The sequence below is a fragment of the Tiliqua scincoides genome, chromosome 2, assembly GCF_035046505.1.
Source record: "Tiliqua scincoides isolate rTilSci1 chromosome 2, rTilSci1.hap2, whole genome shotgun sequence".
NCBI lineage: Eukaryota > Metazoa > Chordata > Lepidosauria > Squamata > Scincidae > Tiliqua > Tiliqua scincoides.
The window spans coordinates 210,728,185-210,755,470 of record NC_089822.1 but is presented as its reverse complement, the minus strand read 5'-3'; the positions used below and the strand labels follow the sequence as shown (position 1 = coordinate 210,755,470).

The following is a 27,286-nucleotide window of genomic DNA, read 5'->3' as shown; positions in this document are numbered from 1 at the left end:
GCCGCCCTAGCCGTCTCGCCAGCCCGCTGCCCCGGCAGGTCTCCTCCGACATGGCGGAAGGGCTGGTGAAGCGGCGGGAGGCGTGGTGAACGTGGCTTCCTCGCGGGCTGCGGGGGTGGCCTTGGCGGCTGTTCCGGAGGGGCAACCTCTCCCTTTCTGCAGTGGGGAGCTCAGGTAGCGCTTCTGTGCGGGCTCGGGCTGAGCTGGGAAGGAAGGCCCTTAGAGGGGGAGACCGCCTATGCCTTTGCTGTGCTTCTCAAACGGTGTGGGTCGGGACCCACTAGGTGGGCGACGTAACACCTAGTGCAGTAGCCATTGAAATAGGGGCAGATGGGCTGCTGGAAGGGGCAGGGCTGTGCGGTGATTCAGCTTGCGTCAAGACTGTACATAGGCTTTTTTCCCTTTCTGATTCACTTTGCTTAGGAAAGCAGCCAGCCCTGGCATCACAATAACTGCACTTCCAGCTTGATGACGTCACTTCTGGCGGGTCCCAGACAGATTGTTGTTCTAAAAAGTGCATCTCAGTGCTAAAAAGTTTGAGATCCACTGCCTTAAACCATTGTATAGAAGAGGGAATTTGAGCAGGTGTAGCTTTTTAAACCCTTTCATGTTCAGCTGCACCTGCCCAAATTCCCTCTTCTATACAATTATTATTAATTATTAACAGTATTTATATACCGCTTTTCAACCAAAAGTTCACAAAGCGGTTTACAGAGAAAAATCAAATAACTAAATGGCTCCCTGTCCCAAAAGGGCTCACAATCTAAAAAGATGCAAATGAATACCAGCAGACAGCCACTAACTATACAATAGTTAGGTACAAGCACTGTGTCCCCTTTGGTCACCCTACCTGTGGAAAGCCACAGAATTTGTTTTTGAGTGAACATGCATGCAGCTACTTAGGATATACCTTGCAAAACGCAGTGATGAATGAAGGGGGATCTATATAATGAAGTCTCTGCATGTGGGAATCTGTTCTTGACCACTCATTTCCCTTTGGATTTTGGCCCCTGGACAGGAACATGGATGTTTATTTAATACAATTATTATCATTATTAACAACAGCAATAATAATAATAATAATGATATTTATATACTGCTTTTCAATGGAAAGTTCACAAAGCAGTTTACAGAGAAAATCAAACAACTAATGGCTCCCTGTCCCAAAAGGGTTCACAATCTAAAAGGATGCAAAAGAACACCAGCAGAAAGCCACTAGAAAAGACAGTGCTGGGGTGAGGAGGGCCAATTACTCTTCCCCCCCCCCCGCTAAATAAAAGAAGAGCACCTGCATGAATAGTGCCTCTTACCCAGTTAGCAAGGGTAAACCCAGTTAGCAGGGGTAACTGAGGTAACAGTTATGCCCTGTTTCCTCCCAACCCACCACTGTGGGTACCCGAAGAAGCAAACAAAGTATATAACATATGTTTTCATATAAAAACAGTATAAAAATTAAATGTTTAAAACTGCAACAAATCTCCAGCACATGTAAAAACAATAAATAGCACTTAAAGATATAATAAATAATAATAATAAAACTTTATTTATATCCCGCCCTTCTCCCCAAAGGGACCCAGGGCGGCTCACAACATATTAAAAACAAATTAAAAACATAATTAACCACAAATAAAAACATATTAAAAATACATTAACATATACCCATAAAAACCATAGTCAGATAAAAAGTCAGATAAAAGGAGCAAAACGTAGCAAATCAGAGGAATCAGACCTATAAAAATACTAAAAGATACAGAAAAGATGTTTAAAAAGGCCATGCACTCTGAAGGCTTCTTTAAACAAAAATGTCTTCAGGCCTCGCCGAAAAGTCTCAAGGGAGGGAGCCATTCTCAAGTCAAGGGGAAGGGAGTTCCATAATGTTGGTGCCACTACTGAGAAGGCCCTATTTCTTGCCGCCGCCCCACGTACCTCCTTAGGCGGCGGCACTTGTAAAAAGGCCTTCTCTGATGACCTAAGAGGACGAGCCGGATTGTACGGAAGTAGGCGATCTCTGAGATACCCTGGCCCAGAGCTGTATAGGGCTTTAAAGGTCAAAACCAGCACCTTGAATTGGGCCTGGAAACGAATGGGCAGCCAATGCAGCCCCCGGAGAAGCGGCCTGACAGAGTCAAACCGCCTACCTCCAGTGACCACACGGGCCGCCGCATTCTGCACTAATTGCAGTTTCCGAACCGTCTTCAGGGGCAGCCCCACATAAAGCGCGTATCTTAAACATCAGGACAAAATTCCTGATGGTAAGGGCAGTTTGGCAGTGGAATAGATTGCTGAGGGACATAAGAACATAAGAACAGCCCCACTGGATCAGGCCATAGGCCCATCTAGTCCAGCTTCCTGTATCTCACAGCGGCCCACCAAATGCCCCAGGGAGCACACCAGATAACAAGAGACCTCATCCTGGTGCTCTCCCCTACATCTGGCATTCTGACTTAACCCATTCCTAAAATCAGGAGGTTGCGCATACACATCATGGCTTGTACCCCATAATGGATTTTTCCTCCAGAAACTCGTCCAATCCCCTTTTAAAGGCGTCTAGGCTAGACGCCAGCACCACATCCTGTGGCAAGGAGTTCCACAGACCGACCATGCGCTGAGTAAAGAAATATTTTCTTTTGTCTGTCCTAACCCGCCCAACACTCAATTTTAGTGGATGTCCCCTGGTTCTGGTATTATGTGAGAGTGTAAAGAGCATCTCCCTATCCACTCTGTCCATCCCCTGCATAATTTTGTATGTCTCAATCATGTCCCCCCTCAAGCGTCTCTTTTCTAGGCTGAAGAGGCCCAAACGCCGTAGCCTTTCCTCATAAGGAAGGTGCCTCATAAGGGAGGTGATGGACTCTCCCTCACTGGAGATCTTCAAGCAGAGGCTTGATAAGCACCTGGTGGAGATGCACTGGGAGGATTTCCTGTTACAGGCAGGGGGTTGGATGACCTATTAGGCCCCTTCCAACTCTATGATTCTATGACTAAACCTGTTTTATATCTTTATTTGCCAGGGTGATTATAACGCAGAATGTCAGCAAACCATTTCTTTGGGAGCAAGAAGAGAAACAGCTCCATATTATATGGTGTGGACCAAGCAAAAGTTACTACTTCATCTTTGCCAGGAACTGCAGGCCAGAGTAACACTGGAAACCATGGAGATGGCTTTCCACCAAACAAGCGTCACAAAAGGCTTCCTTCACCTGAGCATAAAAATATAAAAGATCCTTTTGGGGACGGTGATGATTTTACAGAAGATGACTTGGAGGAAATAGATATTATTGCTTCCCAGGCATTGACGCAAGCTGCTTCTTTCAAAACCCATACAGTGCAAGTGGAGCAGAATGCAAGGTGGCCTTCCCCACTGAACAATACCGTCATAGCAGCTGATCGCATTAAGCAGTCACATATTGCCTTCACAACTGACAAAAAATCTTCAGGCCAATTTGGTATGTGCATGAATAAGGAGTTGTGGTTTGCATATTCATGGAATCATAGAGTTTGAAGGGACTTCATTGATAATTGTATCCAACCCCCTGCCCATACAGGCTGTCCACTCACCCTCATGTAGACTAATAAGTATATGGAAGAATACTGCAATAAAGCAGTATGGTGAGTTAGTTTAGGTGTCTTCCCCTACTCTTGTGGTGTAAAAGTACAGTTCAGAAACTTATTTCAGAGATTACACAACCTAGTGTTAAGGAACCATATACAGGTGTGCGCCCTTGGCGACGTTCTGGCTAACTCTGGGATCACATATGTGACGACCACATGTGGTCATGTGGTTGTTGGGGGTGCACACCCCCACCTTCCGAATGTGAGGGGAGTTCTGCTCCCCTTGCTTCCTGAGGGTTGTTCAAGGGAGCCTCTCCCTCCCTTGTCTCCCACGTGATTTCCTGGTTCCTCTGTGAAGTTGTGTGAGAGACGCAATTTCCCTCAGTCTGAGCCTTGCAGAGGCAGCGCTCAGACGTGCGCAGTCTCTGGAAGGCTCAGACAACCCTCCGGAGGGAGAGGAGTGAAACACCCCCTTCATTGTGGAGGGTTCGCATTGCATCAAGTGCCGCTTGACAGGAATTGCAGTCCCGACCCCTGTTAAGTGACATACGACTGTATTCTGTTCTGCTGTAGTAAATGCAGTGCAGTTTTCATGCCTCCAGTCCTTGTATTACACACCATCAAGAGCTTCTGGTCATGCTGATCTTTACCATTCCCTGTACCTGATGAGACACAGTTCTGGAACACAGGTTATGCAGTTGGCACCACTATTTTTTTAAAGTACAGTGGCATATAGAAATGTCTGCTTTTTCCAGTGATTGGTGTCTAGTTGTGTTCTACACTATCCAGCAAAGAGTGCTGAAAACTACCATAGTGATGTGCTTTCAAGCCAAATATAAAAAGAATTAAGTGCCGAACTCCATGACATTTATTTCCAGCAGTTGTTAGTTTGGAAGGATTACATGGGAAAATTTTTTATAATGGAACAGCAAACTTATGCCCAAAGCAAGAAAACTAATGGAACGAGTCTTATCATTAAATCTCAGTATTTATGCATTAATAATGTTGATGCATTAGTAACGTTGATTTTATAGGCTATTAAAATGATCAGGAGAAAAGGTAGCTAACTTGTCTAGGTCTTTATATGGAAGTGAGCTTATTAGTCAGGAGTTCTAGTACATGCTTGAAATATTTCATTAAGCCAGAGGTTCCCAGTCTGTACTGGCTTTGCTACCCACCTCATCTGACATGTTGCTCCTAGTGGGGTCGGGGGAGGCTCCAGGGACCTCTTCTGGGCCAGTGATCCACTCTATAAGCCTCTGTGGGCCTCAGAATGGCCTGCAGAAGCTGTAAAAGCTACTTCCAGTTTTTGGAAGGCAACTTCCTTCCAAACTTCTTTCTGAACAACTTTCAGTTTCCAGAGATTGCCTTCTGAAATCCAGAAGTAGCTTTCGGAGTCTTACGTAGGCCATTCTGAAGCCCACAGAGACCTATAGCGTGGTTCACCAGTTTGGCCTGACCCAGAAGAGACCTTTGGGGTCACTTCATGCCTCCGGAATGTCTCCAATTCAGAGCAAAACAGAGGTGAAGGTGGATGGGAGGTCCTATGTCGTGACCCACCTGAAATGGGTTCACAACCCACCAGTGGGTCTTGACTGACACTCTGCGAAACCTTGCATTAAGCACATGTAAGAGTTTATATTTCTGGACATCTCTAAACCTGTAAGTACTAAATAGTCATAGCTGTGTGTCTTTTAGGTTTAGTTCACACATACTTACATTACTTGAAGTCTGCCAGTGGAATTTATGAATTGAAAAATTTGTTGAGCTTAACATGATGTTATATGAAAGTTTATTTACTTGTGCAAGTAACTACTTGATGTTTCAATCACTGTGATGAACGTCCATGCGTGAAACAAGTTTTACCATGGGCAAAAAGAGAGCCTTGCACTTGGATAGCAACAACAACAACAACAACAACAGTATTTATATACCGCTTTTCAACAAAAAGTTCACAAAGCGGTTTACAGAGAAATCAAATAACTAAATGGCTCCCTGTCCCAAAAGGGCTCACAATCTAAAAAGATGCAAAGGAATACCAGCAGACAGCCACTAGAGCAGACAGTGCTGGGGTGAGGTGGGCCAGTTACTCTCCCCTTGCTAAATAAAGAGGAGCACCCACTTGAAAAAGTGCCTCTTACCCAGTTAGCAGGGGTAATGACAAACAAACATACTGTCAAAATATATCTCTCCCTTCCCATCCAGATGGCATAAGATATTTCCAAATAGGATACTGTATTCACTTTTGGCAGTTTCCCATTTGCCCACTACATTCCAAAAGCACAATATCTATGATATTGCGATAGTTTAATATCACAATTATTTATAATTATTATTAAGTTTTTGAACAAATCTTTGTGTGGAAAGCTATAGGCAAGATTCCAGCTCGTTCCAGGACTGCGTTGTTTGGAACTTTGTCCTGCCAGGTGATGCCGAGGATGCGTCGGAGGCAGCGCATGTGGAATGCGTTCGGTTTCCTCTCCTGTTGTGAGCGAAGAGTCCATGACTCGCTGCAGTACAGAAGTGTACTCAGGACACAAGCTCTGTAGACCTGGATCTTGGTATGTTCCGTCAGCTTCTTGTTGGACCAGACTCTCTTTATGAGTCTGGAAAATGTGGTAGCTGCTTTACCGATGCGTTTGTTTAGCTCGGTATTGAGAGAAAGAGTGTCGGAGATTGTTGAGCCAAGGTACACAAAGTCATGGACAACCTTCAGTTCATGCGCAGAGAACGAGCTGGAATCCCTAGCATGTATGCACTGCTGAAACAGAGACGCCTGCGTTGGCTTGGTCATGTCGTGAGAATGGATGATGGCCGGATCCCAAAGGATCTCCTCTATGGAGAACTCATGCAAGGAAAGCGCCCTACAGGTAGACCACAGCTGCGATACAAGGACATCTGCAAGAGGGATCTGAAGGCCTTAGGAATGGACCTCAACAGGTGGGAAACCCTGGCCTCTGAGCGGCCCGCTGGGAGGCAGGCTGTGCAGCATGGCCTTTCCCAGACACTTGGCCAACAGTCTGAGGCAAAGAGGCAGAGAAGGAAGGCCCATAGCCAGGGAGACAGACCAGGGACACACTACACTTGCTCCCAATGTGGAAGGGATTGTCACTCCCGAATCGGCCTTTTCAGCCACACTAGATGCTGTGCCAGAACCACCATCCAGAGCGCGATACCATAGTCTTCCGAGACTGAAGGTTGCCAACATATAGGCAAGATACTCATGTATCATTATGATACATAAGAATTTAATCCTGGTTTTCTATGCAATATTGTAAGTTTCATTGTAGTGCTTTTCTTTAGACTGGAAGTTAATCTGGCCATCTTATTGTTGTTTCTTGCAATAAACTAAACTGCAGTTGTATACCTAGTTTCATATACTTCAGTTGGAGTGAAATCAGTGGGACTTGTATGCTACAATATGTGGATCTATGCCCACAAAGATCTCTCAAAGAGACATCTGAGCTTGATTTAAATTTTGCATTTAAGAGTTACTGTTTATGAAACAGTATTTCTGCCATTAGGTAGCCTTCATCACATAAAGACGGGCAGCCCAATCCAACCAGCAGCTCCTTTGGGAAGGGGACATTTGGCACTGACCCTATAGGATTGGGCCCTAAATACCGTGTTGTGTTTTGGAGTATACAGTGTTCTTCAACTTACTGTTCTCTTTAGCTGCAGTCTTCTATGCAAAGGCATTAGCCTGAGACTCCATAGACTTCTGACTCTTCCCCCCCCTCCCAGTATGCAAGTCTTGCACCAAACCTAATCTGAGTTGAGGGGATTTATAGGGGGTGAGGAGAGGAAATATGTGAAGTCTGCATGGTTCTCCTGTTCCTGATAGTGGCCTGGTGTACTGCAGGCCACAGAATTTTCTGTGCCACTAGACTTGTATAGAAATGGATTCTGAATTCATGCCCTCTGTTCACAAAAGCTTTCATGACTTACATCAAATACTAAGATCACAATTCTTTGTCTCAATAGGAAGCAGTACAGATGAAGTTTCATCTCAAGATAAATTTAGAATCGAAACACTTCAAGCACAATATGAGGAAGCTAAGAAGAAGGTTGGCTTTTTTTTCTTTTTTTTGAAGCAGTTTTTGAACTTGACATGTGCATGTGGGTGGATTTCCTGACCTTTTAAAGTCTTGAATCTTCTGGAAAAATGCCTCTATGTGAGGCAAGATCCATCTATAGATCAGCATAATTCTTTATATTGGTGCTACACAGTGTGGAATTAGTAAATAGGAATGTGAGACAATAGGTGGCTGGCTTTACTACTGTTTGCACACGCAGTCTTTTTGTACCTCTAAATGAACGAAAGATGGATTTAACAAAATAAAAGAGAAACTGAGGGGCAAGTGGGAATAGCAATGGTAAAATAGGCAAAATACTTTTAGAGCTTTGATCCTTAAAACAGGAAATAATGGATTGCCCCCATCCCTTGTCTTGGAAACAATGCAGATAAATACATGAATCAGGCTAGATTACTTCGAAGGACCCTTTAGAAGTTTTTTTTAGGCTGCAATGCTTAACACACTTTCAGAAATGTCATTTTTGTTGATATTAATGGAACTTGCTTGGAAATGTGTGGATGTAAGTTGGCAGCCAGTGCCTTGCATGAGTATAAGCTGTTTGCTTGCTCCTAAACCTGGCACTTAGACTGCCCACTGTTTGTTCTTTCCTCCCCATACTTTCCTGGTGCTTTTTCTCATGTATCTTCTGTTGCCTTGAGAATTGAACTGCACAGTCGGCCAGTTGCATGACTGTGCCTTTCTTTCTTTGGAACTGGAAACAAAACCCTATTGAAGACCATAGGAAGACATCACTTCTGATATCCAACAATATTGGACTTAGTGAGCCCCTCTTGACAAGCGGTGGGAACAAGTACAGCTGTGCTTACTAAGGACAGAATATTGAATGTAGAAGATATGCATTCAAATGTGTTCAACTAGGGACTTGGCTAGGTAGCCTCAAGTGAGTTGTGATCACTCTATCTTTTCTCCAGTTGTTAAAATGAGAATAGCCAGTTCACATATTACTTATAAGCAAAGTAACTTAGGGTCAATCCTGAACTGAGCCAGTGCCAAGCTCCAGGTCAGTCAGCACTGAGCCCAGCACTGGCTGGATGCCATCTGGAGGTACATAAGAGCTCCAGGTGGTGACAGTCTCAGGAGTGGGAGGGAGGCATTCCAGGGCAGGAAGAGGAACCAGGGTGGGAGAGGGGTGGGACTTGCAGAGCTCTGCTCTGCTGGATCCTGAATGCTGTGTTGGGCCAGAAGGACCAACACAGAGTCTCAAGTCTGTGACAGCAGAATAGCCAGCACGGACTTGAGAAGTCCCATTGCTGGGCTTGGGGTTTTCTCTGGGGAAGGGGTTTTCCCCGTCGCCCAAGGAGACCTCCGGCAACCTCAGCAGTGCTGCTGGATGCAGCAGTAGCTGTTTTGGTGCAGCTGCATCTGGTGAAGCCGCCTTCTTCAGGATTGGGCTGCCCAGAATTGTAACTTACATTGTTTCTTTGTCTTTACCTGCACCATCATTTGGGCTTCACAGTTAGATTAACGAATACTGCAGAAGAGGGAAAGAAATAGTGGGTGACCTCAGTTGCTACTTTTCCCACTTCATGATTAAATATGTGAACTAGCTTGAGGAACAGCAATAGGGTATGTGCAAAGATACGCAAAATAAAGATTGTAGAACCCTTTGAGTCTTTCCAAATTGTTGTTCTTTTTGCTTAAATTGTTGTTGTGAATTTGCAGCAGCAAGAAATGCAGGATGAAATCCTCATTAAAAATGGAGAAATTAAAATTTTACGGGACTCAATGCAGCAGCTGGAATCCAAGATGGAGAAACAACAACAATCGTACGCATTTCTAGAAAAGGAGAAAGCGCAAACCTTAAGTGAAAAAGAAAAGGACTTTTCCAGAAAGGTACTAGATAATGAATGAAAGTAAATTTGCATGAAAAACTTTTAGGTTTTAAAATAAATCCTTGTGTTTATAATTGTTTTGATCTATGTATTGATATACACAAATATTTAATATGGATGAATGCTTTGTTGAAATTATGAAAATTCGAATTGCTTAATCTGATGACTCGGAGTACATAGACAGGAAAGTTTTGTGCAATAATAACATTTGAGTTAAGGTCAACTTGCTTAGTCATAGAAATCTGCTCTGCCATTTCTCCTTGTGATTCTGATGCAAGGCACGTGCAATGTCCTAGCTGGTTATATTTTACTACAAAGCTGTTGAAACAACCTAGCACAAGCCACACATGCACTGGCCAGGAAAGAGTTGGAACCAAATTGCTAAGCAAGCTCTTGACATTTCCAAGTTGGAACAGAATCATTTGCAGAATTCTTTTACTCCCCTTAATAACATCACTGCTATTGAGCCTGAGCCCCCATTGTTTTTCTAAAACTCTTAGAATGTTTGCACAGCTGCAGTTTTTAAAATATAAATCTGTTTGTAAAAATTGTGTTGAATTTGTCTGAACATTCTGGTGGTCAATTGCACTATGACTTTTTTCTTCCAAAATTGTGCAACTTGAAAATATCTGCCAGTTTTGTCATGGTATGTCAATTGTTAGCATATGGCTTTGGATGTAACAAGGAAAGAAACATGAACAAAAATGTATAGGCTGTAGTAGCAAAATTTAAATATCAAGCATTAAAGAAAAACAATGTCAGATATACTTTCACTAAGTTTCTAATACCAAGCAATTTATTCTTTCAGTTACAGTCACTGCAGTCTGAGATACAGTTCAAAGACGCTGAAATGAATGAGCTGAGAATGAAGCTTTTGAACTGTGAAAGAATTAAACCTGTTACTCCTTCAGTTTCATATACTAGGTATATACAAAGAACAAATCTATTAGTATGCAAGTCTATATTCCACACAGTTAGGTCATCCTTTTTATAGGTGCTTCATAATTGTTTCCTCTTGCTTGCTAATTGTAGTGCACTACCATGATTGAGCACAAAGCTAGGTAAACTCAAAAAGGAACACAAGACTTTGTTGTAATGGACCAAAATCTATTAAATTTTAAGTACATTTTGTTCTACTTCTGTGTTTTAGAAACTTTTATTATAAAGACTGTTTATATACTGCTTTTCCACTTACTCTGTTAAATAAGTTTGATTTAAATTAATTATTATTTGGAGGTATATTCACAGTATTTTTATAGTCAAATCTATGAAGAAAGTCCAGAAGTTAAATGCTTTTATAGTATTAATTCATATGTTTGATTTTTAATCTTTTAGTCCGAAGAAGAGTCCTCCTAGCTTTGTAAGAGCTGAAAGATGTTCTCAGAATGAGAAAAAGAGTTATCTTACAAAAGAGTCTTTCAGGTGTGAGATATCACCAAAAGCATCCTGCTCTAAAACACAGCTTCTTGGCCAGTCTTCTTGGATTAATGAGGGTAAATGAATTATTTCTTGATATTTCCCTAGTGGGAAAATTTGTCTGCTGCTCAGAGTTGTTTTATTCTAACTTTTATATTGGGGCTGGCCAGTTCATGAGGCTAACTGAAGCAGTTGCCTCGGGCAGCAGAGGCAGAAGAGACTTGTCTTGTCTGCTCACTTTCTCTGCTGCTGCTCATTTCCTCTTCTTCTGGCTCCCTTTTCCAGACCAGGAAGTGGGAGGAGCAGAGGCTGGCATATCACCAGGTAAAGGAGGGTCAGCATTTGGCATACTGCATCAGGTGTTGAGAGGTCTTGGTCCGGGCCTGTTTTACATTTATTAGAATCAAATCCCTTCTGCAATAATTATAACTTCAGCTTTGGTTAAGTCTTGCCTCCACTCTGGACCAGGAAGCCTTGAGTGTTGCTGTTAACTTGTCCAGCTGCCATAGACTGCAGCTTTACCTGAACAGTACTAGCAATTATATTGTGGCTATTGATTATTCAACAATGCTTATGCTGCAGTTTTTCCTCATGGTTCTAAATTCCAGGATTAGTTGGGAGTGGCATTTATCCATGGGCATCAAACTTTAGCAAGAAAGCTTCAAACCAAGCCATCTGTGGTTACTGTAGAACTTCATGTAGACTTATGGACCTTAAATTACATTATATTTCTGGAAAAACCTGTTCATATACAGAATATGATTCCCGCAGTTCATTGCTGGTCTTGTTCAGTATCAGCTCACACCCTTTGCTTTTCACAATCTCTTCTCAGATAGAGATTCTTACTTTAGTCTAGACTGTTTGGTTGGGTTCATGGACATACTGAAATTAAAGGCAACTGACTGACTAAACAATCAGGATGGCATCCCAGCTTGCTTTATATATAGAATGATCTTGCTAAATGACCTTACTTTTATCTTCAAATCTAAGTACAGAGGCAAGGGTTGTGGGAAAACTAGAATAACAAGCTTTCTGAGATTGATACACCAGTCAGAGTCACATGCATTCCTTAGGAATTATAAGCAGGAAATTATCCTGGCTTGGCTAAAAACTGATGAGGTCCAGTTGGAGAGGCTTCACCAGTGTGTGGGCTTTCTTGTTGCTTGAGTGTTTGAGTCTTCTGTATGCTCGCCAAACTCTTCTGTGAATCCCTGCCACCTGATCTACACCATGCAGTGTTAACTTTGTTTCTGGGTGAAGGTACTGACTTGCATGTTCACTTTTATGAAAAACAAGAAGTTGGTTGTCCTCCTTTAAGACCTTGAGAATGGATGAGATCTGGCTATTTCAAGAAGAAAGTCTGAGTCATCTGGTGGGCCATTGTGAGATTCAGGAAGCTGGACTAGATGGGCCTTTAACCTGATCCAGCGGGGCTAAGCTTATGACTTATGACTGGAAGGAAAACTTGCTGGTGGCTGCTTGAACTATTGTTATCTGTTATCACCTGCTATTAATGTCTGCAGATCAAACTGCACACTGTTGGAAGCAGGAGCTGATAAAAGGTTGGCAGTCTATCATTCAGTACAAGTTCAAGTTTAAAATAGTAGCCTCTTATTATTCAAGTGCTCAGCTTCAGATAATGTAAAACCTAACTATCGGAATAAAGTTAATAACTGTACAACTAGCCCATGGAGGAAAAGTAAGTGCTGATATAAAAGTTCTAATATAGCAAGATGACACTTTAAGCCTGTATTAGTGTCTTCATTTGGTCCATTTAAATCAAGTAATGAAAAATGAAAGTAAGCAATAGTTCAATTGTTCTATGATAGTCTTAGACAGAATTAAACCTAAAACATTTTTAGGTGCATGGATTTTGCTGCATGGATTACTACAAAGCTTTCTTTCCAGACAGTAAGATGCCTGCTCTTGATACTGAGCCTGTGAAACCAGAAAAGAGTTACTTCTGTGCTCAAAGACAAGGTAACACGTACTATCCAATTAAGACATCCTTTAATTACATTCTTTTATTAGGAAAAGGACTGGGAACCTAGATTATAAAGCATAGAACATTATTCCCTCGAGGAACCCCCAAATATTGTGCAACGTTGGGAGGTGGAAACCTCATGAAATGTCACTGAGTTCCTTCCTCTAGGTGTGCCCATTTCCCAAAATGTTTGCCTTTTCTAGACTCCTTTGAGTGGTAAAGTAAACCAAGCAGAAAATGTGCAGTACTTTTCTAAATGTGACAGTTACAGTACTCCAAAGCAACAAATGGAATGAATAGATGCACGGTAATGCCAAAGCAACCTTATACATAACCTAGTCAAAATCAAAGACTTGAATCCAAAGGTTTCAGTAGCAGAAATCCATTTTCTGGATGTTTTCAGAAAAAAGGCTGTTTCCAGTGTAGTGGAAGTGTTGGGTGAGAAAAGTGACCCGAGATCCAGAGGAATTCCTTCATTTGCTCAAGCTCTTTTCAAAACTTTTTATGGTTCTCTGAATTTATATTGTTACATTCTATATTGGCTTTGGTCAACAAATATTTTTGTACTGTAATGCAAGCTTCATTGTGACTGTTCAATGTGATAAATGTTCAGCTGGTGCTTGCACAGGAGTTCACAGAACAGCAATAAAGAATGTTCTCTTTTTTTCTCACTTTTTGGACTGAAGTAACAGAAAATATATATGATTAAATAAACAAGAAGTGTCAGACATTTTGTTTGTTCTTAATGTTAAACTAATAGTTTCTAACTACATTGATTTTAATATTAATTCCTGCTAATTTATCTATTTCAAACCAACCGGACCAAGTTTGTTATAGTTACATAGTATGTACTTTGTTGATGGTATCTCCGGATGGTCACTTTTTATAGTTTGTTAGAAAGGGACTGTTTATCCTTTCTTTTAACAGATAAAGCCATAAATTTAACAAGTCAGTATTCTGAATTATGAGTTCAGCTGATTTTGGATTTGGAGTTGCTGTAATTGACTTGAACAAGGTTTCAAGGTTTGAACACCCTTTCAATGGACTCTATAACAATCAGAGGTTCCAGCTATCCACTTCTCCATTAACCAGTTCCCCATAGTTTCAAGTGCAATTTGAGGAACAGCATATAACAATTCCTTGCACTTAAATCGATCCACAAATAAGGGCCTAGAATTTTTGCAGATTAACAAGACCAGCAGCATGACAATTTTGACATTCACAACCACCTGTTTCCCTTGCCTTCTATCAGTCTTTCTCATCTCCCCTGCTTTGTTTTTCCCCTTTTAAAGTGCTCCTGCCAGCCATCCAGCTCCACCTCTGTAACATTGCTATCAGCTGTGAAGCTGACAATATCTCAGCACTCAGCAATGAAGTCATCACTGAGCCCTGTTGACCCAAGAGACTAAGTCCATGCAACCTTCTCAAGGCTGCTGGGGGATCACTGGAGCTTATGCATGCATATTACAGTTTTAAGGATAGACATAAAACCATTTATTTAAATTGTTGCACTGCTTTGTAAAGTATAAATGTTTTTGGGTGGTTATTTTAAAAGTTCTAGTCCCAATCAGAGCCTATATCATTTAGTCCTGTAGGAAAAAATAACTGCAGATGTAAGCCATTTCAGTTTTTTCAGATAACAAAAATCCTCTATATCAGTAATCTTTACCCCAAAATAAAAATTAGAGATTGGGTGGGTTTGTTTTTTTTTTGACCTAGCATGTTTATGACACGTTTATACTGGACAAAATGGTTGGCAACCTTCAGTCTCGAAAGACTATGGACAATGTTATCTTTAGCAAGTCATCTTTTGGTCCTTACTCCTAGTGTTTTTATAAGAATTGGTGCAGATCAGTTTGGCTGAAACTTCTAGAAAAACATATTTTACCATAGACCTGAACACCATAAGTCTGCTTTTGAAGTCAGAAACTTCTGGAGATACCCAAACTGCGGGTCTGGAACCCACCAGTAGTTTGCAACCCAATTTTTGGTTGGTTGCAAAACTGACAAGGCAGATTAGGCTATGTGCATCAAGGGTTAAACCACCTGCTACTTGGGGGAGGGGGAGCACTGCTGCCCAATCATCATTATAGCCACAGTGGCTTGAGCAGTTGGTAAAGTGAAACTTTTTTTTAGTGTGTCCCAATGCTAAAAAGTTTGAGAACCACTGGACTAAGCATTCTCTCACTCAATGCTGCAGTTACCTTTCTTCAGAGTATATTTTATGGCTTGTATTTTTAGTTTCTTGCACAGTGGCCGTACAAAATGGTGGCAAAGCTAGTTTTACAACAAATGACATGTCATTCTCTTTTAAAGTTTAGCCAACCTTAAAGAACTTGGCTATCTACAAGTCAAGTGGGCCTTTAAAAGGGAGACAATGTGTATGTGTACCGTTTTCCCCATCTATTTAAACTGAATTTTCTTCCTCTTAAAGCACCTGCCTTTAGTGATGAATTATAGAGTGAATGCTTATGCTGTGTGTTTTTTGCCTTCCACCTTACTTACAAATGTAATACTTGGGAATTTTCAACATATATCTTGAACAATTGATTTATATATCATTACAGGTTCCATTTTGATAAATGCACTGATGAAGCAGCCTATTGTTCCAGAATCATCACTAGGACTCTGTTACCTTCTTAGCAATAATGCTGAAACTTGGCCTGGACCTGTCTTACAGCCTGGTTCTTTCAACAAGTATGTTTTAACCGATTTATAAAACTAAAAACAGTTATATCAAAATAGAAGCAAAAACAAGACCTCACATCAGAAATACATGGTTTCTACAGTTTATATCATTACTCCATCTATTAATTATTATTATTATTAACAGTATTTATATACCACTTTTCAACTAAAAGTTCACAAAGTGGTTTACAGAGAAAAATCAAATAACTAAATGGCTCCCTGTCCCAAAAGGGCTCACAATCTAAAAAGATGCAAATGAATACCAGCAGACAGCCACTATAACAGACAGTGCTGGGGTGAGATGGGCCAGTTACTCTCCCCCTGCTAAAAAAAAGGAGCACCCACTTGAAAAAGTGCCTCTTACCCAATTAGCAGGGGTTAATTACCCAATTAGCAGGGGTTACTGTGGTCTACAAAGACCACAGTACTCTAATGTTGCCAAACAATTCTACAGTTAGCTTGCTTGAAAAAGTAAACATTCACCTCAGGTAGGGGCTGTAACTCAGTGTAGGAGCATCTGCTTTGCATGTAAAATGTCCCAGGTTCAATCCCTGACATCTCCAGGCAAGGCAGGGAAAACTTCCTGTCTGAAACAGTGGAGAAGTGCTGCTAATTAATCAGTACTGATCTAGATGGACCAATGGTCTGATTCAGAATAAGGCAATTTCTTTAGTTTACAGTAGAACGCTGGCATTAAGACACTTAAGAAAGTATATTATGGGGAGGGAAAATTCATCTACTAAAGTCAAAGTATTTTTTTTGAGAAAAGTAGATTTCTGACATTCATTTTCAGAGCAAATACAAAAGTTAAAAAAAACCAACAGAAGAACTGTTTGCTCTTAACGAGTTCATTAATCAAGAGATTTTTCTACGTGTGAGGGTGACCACTTGTTGAGTGCAGCGTACTCTTCAATTTATATCATCATCTGATATACAGAGATATGCAAATTATAATAATTTATATGCTAATATAGCCAGTGGCTCAGAGAGTTTAATTGGGGCTGTCGGTGACAGTATAATATGAGGAAAGTAAGCTTTAGCATAGTATATGTATATAATCAAATCTCAGTGAAGGCAAGATGGCATTTGGCTGGAAAAATTACAGAGAATTATGGCTTTGTGAGCATCTTGCACAGTCAGCCCATCAATAGAGGTGTTTGAAAATGGTGTTTGTAACTTTACTCAGATGTAAGTCCATTGTGTTCAGTAAGACTTGGGCTGTAATCTGTCTTACTCACCAGAAACAAACACTTCTACCCATCAGTCTGTATCAAAGATCTGATGCTCTGACATATGCATGTCTACTCCCACTGAGTTCAGTGATAATTACCTCCTGGAATATGTGTGTGGTATTGTAGCCCTGGCATCTGAGCATAATTAGATTGAGATGTTTCAGAAGATTACCAATGTTGTGAAAGGTTTCTGTTAACATTTGAAATTGTTGATCTCTGCTTGAATCCATTTTACAAATTTAAAAACTTTCTTGTTTCACCGTGGGCCCAATCCTATCCAGCTTTCCAGCTCTGATGTAGCCATGCCAGTGGAATGTGCACTGCACCTGGTGAGGAGGGTGCAAAATACGGAGGCCTCCTCAAGGTAAGGGAATGTTTGTTCCTTCACCACAAGGCTGCATTGTGGCTGCATCAGTGCTGGAAAGTTGGATAGGATTGGACCCTGTCACTCAAACTGAGATCAAATGAGACAGCAAAATGTTAAGCCAGATAATCATTATTGCAGGGATGTTACTCTTTGCAGGCTTGTTTGTTAACAGCAGTAGGTGAAAATCTTGAGAAACTGATCTAAATTTGATGTTTTTTAAAACCATTTACATGGCATATAGGGTTTGTAATGTATGCACTGAGTGTTTTGAAATATGTTCATGATATCACACATGTGACACTGAATTTCTCTTCACCTAGAGGATCTACAAAAAGCTTTAGTGACAATTCCACAAGTTCTCAAGAAGAAGAGACTTTGTTGAGAGTTGCTCAAAAACTTGCCTTAACTGGACTGAATCTGATTGCTATGGATGAAGGATCCTTGGTAGAGAGCTCAGAAGGAAACAAGAGAGGAATATCCCACTTTAAACGCTATAAAATTTCTGGGGCAGTACACCTCCTGCCTCTTCTGGAACATCATATTGGCACATACTATCGAGCCCTCCAGTTAACGATGAAGACAGAAAGCTCTCCTTCTGGAAACCAATCAGCTTGTTCTTCCAGAACTTCCTCAACAGCAAGTGTAGATGATTTTCTATCATCTGTAGAAGAATTTGCAGTGGCATCTTTGGGCATTCTATATTATTTAGTATTTTATAGCTGGGATGTTGTTTATATACTACTCTCCCTTAATACAAAACTAGGTTGTGATTTGAGAAGAACAGAAACACCAGAGAAGGACAAGATTGTTTGCAATAAGCAGTCTAGCACCAATCTTCAAGAGCACAACCTAGCACTCAGTGTTGCTAATGATGATCAATCTCAACATCCCTTGTTTAAAAAGCTGCTGCAGCTCTTGACTTTATGTGCTACAGCAGCAGGGTGCCAAAGACACAGCATTATGAATCAGTGTCTCAGAGTTTTGGTGAAATTAGCGGAAAAGTCATCGGTTGACTTATTAGTAAGGTAAAACACAGCTTGAATGTAATCTCATAACTTTTATTTCCAGGCATCTCCTTTCTTCCTGTCCTAAACTAAGATTCCTACTTAATGCAGCTAAATTGGTAATGGATATAGATTCTTATAACCTTGTCAGTGCCTGAAGTTAATGCAGTTCCTCTCTACAACTTAAACATTATGGTCTTCTGGTAACAGAAACATTAAATTACTTGGCTAAGCAATTGCAATTCTGAAGAACTAGAGGTGAGATGTACAAGCTCCACTTAAGTGAATGTGAATTATATAAGTTCATGAATGTGTGTGCCTGAATACTAAAAACAAAACAAAAAGAGCATCCTGTTCTTTGGAATGGACGGATCTTCTGTAGAAGTTCCTAGCTGATTGTGACCAATTCATATCTGGACAACTTTGTTACCTTCCTACCCAGATATGGTACTATAAATGTCACTTGTTCAGACTTCCAGCAATACTGTGTTTTTAAGGGGGAACTAAGAGGACACTCCCTAATAGTCAGCTGTTTGCAGAAATAATTATCTTCTAATTATTATTTTTCTAAAAAGCTTTCAGCTCTTGTTGAATAGCCAGACACAGACCTTGCTTCGCTGCTTATCTTCTGAAGCCCCCTTGTTTGTTGTACACTTGACTGTGAGGCTGCTGACTTCCCTTGCTGAACACCATGAATTGGCTGCTCAGTTTTGTTCATGTTCAGGTAAGAGAGAGAGTAAATTTTCATAGTCCTGTTAGATTTGCAAAATATTGTATTTGTAGGGCTAGCATGAATATTTAAGATAATAATAATAAAAAGGTTTTGTGTGTTAACTTTCTAACCTGGAACATAAAGAACCCCCCTGAATCAGGCTAAAGGCCCACCTAGTCCAGCTTCCTGTATCAAATAGTGGCCCACTAGATGCCTCCGGGAGCACACAAAACCAGACTGCAAGATACCTTCACCCTGGTGCCAATACCTTTGCATTTGATATTTTGGGTAGCTTACTTCTAAAACCATGGGATTGCATATACCCTGATCATGGCTTGTAACCTGTAATGGACATTTCCTCCAGAAATATGTCCAATCCCCTTTTAAAGGCATCTGGCCAGATGCCATTACCACATGGAAGAACAATGTTTGCTAGAAGACTTAGAAATCTTGAGTTTTATTGTAGGAACTGAGGCTTCTGTGGTCGGAGTTGTCATGGAGTAAAAAATCCTTTCCACAGGCTTAAGACCACATTGAACTAGTTCAGCTGTCGCTAATATTTCGCCCTTGACTATGAAGGGCATTATCAAAGGACTGAGATGACACCTGAAATAAAAAAAACACTAGGAGGAAAGATGTAAAAGCTCCTCTGAAGTACAGACGGTGAAGACTAAATTGAATTATCCCAACCAAAAGTTACTAAGACCCTAAACCTGGGAAATTTAGGTAAAAATCCAGCTTCTACAAAGCCCACTCCCATCTGAAGAGAGAAAGGGGAAGTCCTAGCTAATTGGCTCACTGATTGTTATCCTCATACTCCCAATTACCTAGGACTAAAAGGATCTCTGAGCCCCAGTATCTCCAATAGGAACAAGAATGACAGCCTTACAACAGTATGACAGCCTTATGACAAAAGGGGTATCCTCAGAAGATAATCAACAGGGCCTTGGTTCCCCAGGTGGATGAGCAGGTTGGTCAGAGGATTAGGGTTTTTCTGCCCTATATCCAAGGAGTGACCAATTGGATTGGAAAAATTTTGGGTTGTGCAGATATGGAACCAATCTATAAACCAACTAGGAAGGTCCAACAGCTTTTGCAATCTGTTAAGAATCCAAGGCACCCCTGGGATACACCACTTGTTTATAGAATCCCTTGTGACTGTGGCAAAGTATACATTGGTATCATCAAAAGGTCCATTAACACCAGGCTTAAGGAACTTCAAAGATACTGTTGGTTTGGGGCAGGTGGATAAATCAGCTGTAGCTGAGCATGCTGTCAGTACAGGGCACCAGATTAATTTTGCTCAGACACTGGTTTTTGCACAGTACAGGGCACCAGATTAATTTTACCCAGACACTTTAGCCAGTACTTTAACAAGTACTAGTTAAAGAACAGCATTACCAGACATGGATCTATAGAGAGGCTATAGAGATTCATAAGCATCATATTAACATGAATCAGAAGGAGGAGACTGAGCCTCAGTCATGCTTGGATTCCTGTTCTTAAAGACACCAGAATTCTAAGGTTTAATGGAGAGCAGGAAGGAACAACAGGTGCTTTTAAGAAGTATGGAACTGGTGGTTGACTAGGTAATTAGGGATATGAGGATAACAATCAGTGAGCCAGTTAGCTAGGACTTCCTGGTTTAGAAAGTCTCTAGGTATATATATCTTCCTCTTTTTCTCTGCATTCAGATGGGAGTGGGCTTTTGTAGAAGCCAGATTGTAACCTAAATTTCCCAGGCTTGGGGTCTTAATAACTTTTGGCTGGGATAATGTGTTTTAAGGCAAAATTCTATCCAACTTTCCAGCGCTGGTGTAGCCGTGCCAATGGGGTATGCACAGCATCCTGTGGGAGGGGGGTGGCAGCTACGGAGGCCTCCTCCAAGTAAGGGAATGTTTGTTCCCTTTCCTTGGGGCTGCATTGCAGCTGCACCAGAACTGGAAAGTTGGATAGGATTGGGCCCTTCACCATCTGTACCTTAGAGGAGCTTTTACATCTTTCCTCCTAGTGTTTTTTCATTATTTTCAGGTGTCATCTTAGTCCTTTGATAAACACCCTTCATAGTCAAGGGCAAAACGTTAGGGAGAGCTGAACTAGTTGAAAGTGGTCTTAAAGCTCATGGAAAGGATTTTTTACTCCCTGTGTTTTGTTTGAATCTTATCAGTATTTTAGGGCTTTGGTAAAAGCAGGCTTTCAAGTATGTACAAAAAAAAAAAGTGCTAGCCCACAAAAAATGTTGCTGGCTTGTCAACAGGCGATCCCCTGAAACACATGTTTCTAGGTGTCACACAGTGACTTGACAAGTGAATCTGGTAAACCACTAACTTGGAAGAAAATGCTACTGAGCCAGCAGGTGAGTTGCACCTTGTCAACACCAACAGCATGTATGAAGAAAGTGCATTGTTTATTCTGCATCCCATGAAACATTGTCATTTGTATGCCACTCTTTAAAGATTACAAAGAAATTAAAGTGGAACAAACCCTTTTCATGGTAAGTATAGGTGTGACCTTGGATCATGTACCTTGGGTCTTTACATGGTAGCACCCAGTCCCAGATATCAACTGCTATATTTCCTAGCCAGGAACATCAGAATTCTGTGTGACTGTCTTGTGACAGAATGTAGAAGTTAAAAACGGCAACCCAAATAGTCTTCCTCCACTGCATGAACTGCTGCAGTTTTGTATTTAATAGTTATAGTCCATTTTTCTATTTAGAAAAATGCTCAAGGGTGTTTACAAGAATATTGAACTAATATAGTTAACTAATTCAAGACTGCTTAAAAAGTGGAAGCAAAGAGATGGCAGAATACAAATCTAGGAAATCAAAGGATCTCAAACCAATCCTTACAAGCCTTCACTGCCTAGCAGAAGGCCATCTGAGAAGGAAATGGAGTCCCTTTGGCAATAGGTGCTACAGTCTCTACCTGGCCACAAATAAGATCCAAATCTCAGGACTTGGTGGGAAACATGAGAGGGCCTCATCAGATACCTTGGTGGACAGGGAGGCTCACGTGAGGGCTGGCTCTGTGTTGTTTTTTGCATTGCAGAAGTACTGGCCAGCATACCTCCCTCTGTGCTCATGAAACAGATTGGATTGGGTAGAGGAGAAGGAGGAGAGTCCATAATATATAGCAGGTGGCAAGGGACCACCACCTGGAATTTTAAATACTCTGTATTAAAAAAATTTAAGTACTGTAAAATCACATTTGAAATCCAAAAGTGTCTTCTGAAAAAGGGGAGGGGGAAAAACAGAGGGAAGAAGGAGGAAAAAAAGAGAATTATCTAAAACAATCTTGAAATAGATAATTCTCTTTTTCCCCCTCTCTTTTCCCTCTCTGTTTTTCCCCCTCCCCTTTTTCAGAAGGCACTTTTGGAATGGATTTCAAATGTATTTTGAAGAGTATTTAAATTTTTTCAATATGAAGTGCCCAGAGGACGAGGGGAGAGCACATAAACAGTATTGTCATTTTTAATTTTCAAGATGCTGTAATAACATTAATCTTGAAATGTGGTATCCTTTCATAGACACCTGTCTTCTCTTGGCACTGTACATGTATGTCACTTTACGACCAGATAAATATGCATCGGAGATGCTCTGGCTTCAGGTGGAACAAGAGGTAAAGGATTCTTTTTAAGTAAGAACACAGAAAGCTGCTTGACTTCTAATTTGATATAAAATGCCAGAATAATAATTTACTTTTTCATATTACAAACGTTCATCACACTAAAAAAAATTCAAAGACTGATGTTCATAACAGTATCATCTAGCTCCTACTGTCACTTTGAGCTCATAAAGCACAAACTGCCTAGTTTCAGTTTGTAAATCACAATCATGGACATGAATCCTCCGAAATGAGAAGACTCTCAACTATTTCTAGAAGTATCCATACTTAGTCTTGAACAAGGCAGGTCATTTATTTTCACATTAGCTAATTTCTAGAATATTTTTAAACATTATATACACACACTGTACTTGTGTGAATTCAAGTGTATGCACTCTGCAACCACAAAAGAGAAAAAACAAATAGTGCTCCACCATTCCATTCACTGAGTATATGCTCTGGAGTGAGCATGAGATGGGAGAATAAATCTGCTGTTCCCTCAGTCATCGCAGTTTCTCCATATGACTTTACTTAAAGAGACAGTATATATATTTTGGCTTTAAGGTAGTTTGGACTACACACTATTTTCCCCTTGCGTGCTGATTCTATCTAGAACCTAAACCTCATGTAAGATACGACTGACTGTATACCTCAAGGCAAGCCTCCAGCTTTTTTTATTTGAAGAGGCAACTCGCATACAGCTCTGGTAGCCATGTGCTCTCCATGAAGCAGTGTTTTTAAGCACTATTAAAATGCTCTTGTATGTGTCTGTTAAAACTGATCTTAATTAGGTCTGGTTATTTAAAACCTACTTTGCATACAATATGGCATTATTGTTTTTGTATCTTAGACAGTTCGTTTCCTGACCAAGTGTGTGCAGTGTTGCTGTCCTTCTGTTTTACTTGTTGGAACAGATTGCCAGTGCAACCCTGAGGTAAGCACTAACACCTTGGCCCTAAAGATTATAATAAAGAACCCAAGTACTTCAGTTAGCTAAACAAGTGGTTCTCAAACACTTTAGTACCGGTACCCACCTTTTGGAATGACAGTCCGTCCAGACCCACCAGAAGTGATGTCATTAACCTGTAAGTATTGTCATGGCTGGAAGTGACATCTTCATTTTAGCCTATAAACTCAAGTCACAATCAGCCAAAGGTCCCATTACACAGCATGTGATTGCTGTTATTTGCATAGCATGTTTGGAATCCAAACATTCCAACTCAGAAGTCAAAGCAGAACAGACTTGGATCCTTCTCCAACCCCCTTTCCAGCATTCTATTTTCCCACCTATTCAGGCCAAAGCACCATGCCTCTCTCCCACCAAGATACTGCTCTGCCCAGCAGATCTGTATTTTCAATGGCAGCTGAGCTATGTGCTACATGACCCTCCTGGAATTGGCTTGTGACCCACCTAGTAGGTCCTGACCCACAGTTTGAGAAACACTGAGTTAGACCCTAATCATGCATTTTTTTTGTTCAGAAGCTAAATCTGCTTATTTTAAAGCTGAAAATGTTACCTGTCAAATCTGACAATCAAGATTTGAATTGGCTTTCCTACTATGGAAATCAAGAAACGCTTTCCTACTATGCCAAATGAGCTTTTCATCAGCTTTCGATCAACTTTTTCGAATATGAATTTTCATTTTTTAGTTTTGCTACATTATCACTTGTAAAGTGGTGGCAGTGACAATTATAAACTAACTTTTAAAAAAATCTGTACGAAAACCATGTTGTGTTTTCTCCTGCAGGTAGTGAAAGCTCTTATAATAATGTTGCATAGACAATGGCTGACGATCAGAAGGTTGGAAGGAAACTTGTTTGGTGTGCATGGAAATAAAGTTGTTCAGTTTTTACGGGACACTGTTTTGCTCCTGCACAATCTGTCTCAGAAGGATAAACTCTTCCAGGAACATTGCCTAGAAGTGCTCCATCAGTACGATCATGTCATGCCTGGGATTAGAGCTATCTTCAGAAAAGTTACAAATCTAAAAGCCTGTGAAGGTGAGCTAGGTAGCACGCAACATGTCTTTTTAATATATGTCTTTGATACAATTAAAGTAGCTTGTTCCCAAGTAGCCCTGTTTTCATTGGAGGCTCTGTGGAACCCAACAGAAATCTGGCCTCCACATTTTCATGACTGATATATTGCCATAATAGAAGGGCCCAGTATTGACTTGAGTTGCCCCAGGCCCACACCCTGCCCTCACTGTTCTAGGAATATCTCTTGCGTGCAAAGTTCTATCTCAGCCTTCATTCCTTCGATCATTTCATCTGGAGATGCCATGGAGTGAACCTGGGACCTTCAGCATGCAAAACATCTGTTCTGCCACTGAGCTGTGGTTCCTCTCCTAGATTCTAACATAGTACCATTTTGTTTCTTCTTTACTGCCAAGGTGATAGCTTTCCAAAAAGTATTAGTCTTGGTGTAATGAAGACCCCATGAGAGGCTATCTTTTTTTCCTCTTAAGATTCTTCACTTAGGAGAGAGTCTCTAACTCAGTCCCATGGCTCTGTTAGCAGTGTGAGCTGTCCTTTTTACTTCAGTTTGTAACTAATGATGCTGTTCCTTTCACATGGTGCAAGGTTGCATCTGTAGGAAATGCCTCTGTCCAACTTTACTGTGGCTGGCAAATGTCTGGCTTGGCAGGCAGTACCTGCAGCTCTTTTGAGATTGTTTTCACCTGTTTGAAATAAAACAGACTTAAGAGTTATGTGTGTGTATGTATGTATGTTTGGGTAATAGTTTTTTATATCTTTCCTTAAATCATTTTAAGAACAGAATAATCAAGTTCTGCTCTGGTTTTTATTCAGCAGCTAATAAGCATGCACTGTATGCAACAATGCTTGCATAACTTTTATAACTCCTATAACTTCTAGTTTATAAAATATGTTTTTATTGTCTGTAATTTCTATACCACTTTTGAGATATAAAGTGCTTTACCATTTTCCTCCACATATCTTTGCCCCAACCCTCAAAGATAAATTAGATTTCTCAGCTCCACTCTAGAATTTGTCAATGAACAGGAATTTATAAACCTAAATCAGCCATGTACAAAATAATTTAGAACAGGCACACTTGTCTTTTGAAAACATTTAGCAGTCTAAAAATGTGTACACTCTCTATTCCAGAACTTGCGTTGGATGAATTGTATCCTTTGGAGCCAGAAGTCGATGATCAAGAAATGGAATGCAGTTAGTTTTGGATTAATAACACTGTATATTGACTTAATTTTCAGAACAGGCTAATTTTTTAACCATACTCATTTAAAATGTAGAATTGTCTAAATTGTTTTATTGAAAATGAAAGATGATGAAATGTTGATACCTGAAGAATGTGATATTAAAAACAAGAATATCTTAAAATGCTTAGTTTCTGCATTTATTTGAAAGACTGCTTTGCATGGTGTCTTCTGTGTTCGTCTGATTTAGATCATTAAATATTCTAGAACAGGGGTGTCAAACATAAGGCCTGAGGGCTGAATGCGTCCCGCGGAAGCTTTTTATCTGACCCTCAGGCTCTCATCTGCTGAGCAGTGCTGAGGTGTTACTTCTGAAAGGGCAGCCCACATGAAAATTGGACTCTCCCATACCTTGAAATATGATCATGATTTGTGTATTTTTTCTTCTGTCATTTGCAGCTAATGAGTTCCCAAGTGAGAAAAAGTGCTTATTTTTTGTTATCACCTGTTTAATGACATCATTTCCTGCCTAATGACATCACTTATGGCCCTCAGCAGGCATCGTGAATGCTATTCGGCCCTCAATATGAAATAAGTTTGACACCCCTGCTCTAGAAGGTTGCTGTTCAGTTTGAACTCTGCTAAATGTTAACAATTCATGACTGAGCAGATATCAGGTCTCTGTGTTTCTTTAACTAGCAAAGATGTTTTAAATATGTATTTCAGAAGAATACTATTTTCAGGACATATTTTTTTTAAAAAGCTCATCTATATGTCATTGTATCTATAAAGAAGTGATATAACATGAAATGTCATTTAATTAAGCCTATTGAATGTCTTGTATCTTAGAAGAAACCAATGCTGCTGAATGATCTGTAGCTGAGGTAATAGTACTGAATACATATTACTTCCTGCTTTGTTTCTCCTTGATATTTTATACAAAGATAATTTCTTAATAATCTTACCATGAAGTATCCAATTCTTAAAACATGCAGGATCTGCAATTTTGTGCTGTAGTTGTGGAGCTCTCTGCTGTAAAAGTGAAGTTGTGTTTCCTAAAAGTAGAATGAATTGAAAAAGTTTGTAATCTTCCTCTACTTGGCTATATTTGAGATGAAAGGATATGTGATGGACAGAAGTCTTCTATGACACAAATGGGTCTGCATTCCAATATCCCATTACTATCTAGAACAGCCATTTTCAGCCACTGTGCTGTGACACACTGGTGTGCTGCAAATGGCCTGCAGGTGTGCCACAGGAGTTTGGGGTAGGTTCATTTATTAATAGGGTCTTTGGGAGATGTGGGCCCCCCACCAACAGCATGGTGTGCCTTGTCCATTGTCAAAAACTGATGGTGTGCCTTGACAATTTTAGTTCCTTGTCAGTGTGCCATGAGACGACAAAGGTTGAAAATGACTGATCTAGAAGCAACCATGATGGGGCCTGGAGAAATTTGGTACTATAGCTGAGTTTACAGAATAGAATTCAGCTGTATAACAGTGGGTGTAAGTCTGCTTTAAGACAAGCTCATCCCTCTTTAGTGAATCAGGTACCTTTCTCTTTTAAGAAATAGAAACTTGTTGCTCTGCAATGTAGTGACTCAGCTCATGCCTCAAGT

At 40.6% G+C, this 27,286-nt stretch overlaps 1 protein-coding gene across 3 annotated transcripts; it reads left to right on the top strand.

Moving 5' to 3' along the window:
- ATRIP (ATR interacting protein) lies at positions 1 to 25,852 on the top strand. 3 transcript variants are annotated; one of them, XM_066616087.1, is made up of 14 exons: positions 1 to 174; positions 3,012 to 3,446; positions 7,537 to 7,619; positions 9,312 to 9,482; positions 10,290 to 10,405; positions 10,817 to 10,974; positions 12,806 to 12,877; positions 15,449 to 15,578; positions 17,489 to 18,193; positions 18,748 to 18,896; positions 22,413 to 22,504; positions 23,340 to 23,423; positions 24,238 to 24,490; positions 25,619 to 25,852. In XM_066616087.1, exons 2-14 carry the CDS (start codon positions 3,029 to 3,031, stop codon positions 25,684 to 25,686), a joined length of 2,499 nt encoding a protein of 832 aa, XP_066472184.1. In that variant the 5' UTR covers positions 1 to 174; positions 3,012 to 3,028; the 3' UTR covers positions 25,687 to 25,852. The 3 variants fall into 3 exon arrangements, with proteins under 3 accessions (XP_066472184.1, XP_066472185.1, XP_066472186.1); XM_066616088.1 differs by lacking the exon at positions 12,806 to 12,877; XM_066616089.1 differs by lacking the exons at positions 22,413 to 22,504; positions 23,340 to 23,423; positions 24,238 to 24,490; positions 25,619 to 25,852 and adding an exon at positions 21,142 to 22,082.
- Positions 25,853 to 27,286: the final 1,434 nt, after the last annotated feature.

Excerpts from the sequence above, each read along its gene's own strand:
- ATRIP (XM_066616087.1), top strand. The coding sequence starts at position 3,029 with ATGTCAGCAAACCATTTCTTTGGGAGCAAGAAGAGAAACAGCTCCATA. Across the intron at positions 18,194-18,747 it reads TCGGTTGACTTATTAGTAAG|CTTTCAGCTCTTGTTGAATA; the intron begins GTAAAACACAGC and ends TTTTCTAAAAAG. Across the intron at positions 18,897-22,412 it reads TCAGTTTTGTTCATGTTCAG|ACACCTGTCTTCTCTTGGCA; the intron begins GTAAGAGAGAGA and ends ATCCTTTCATAG.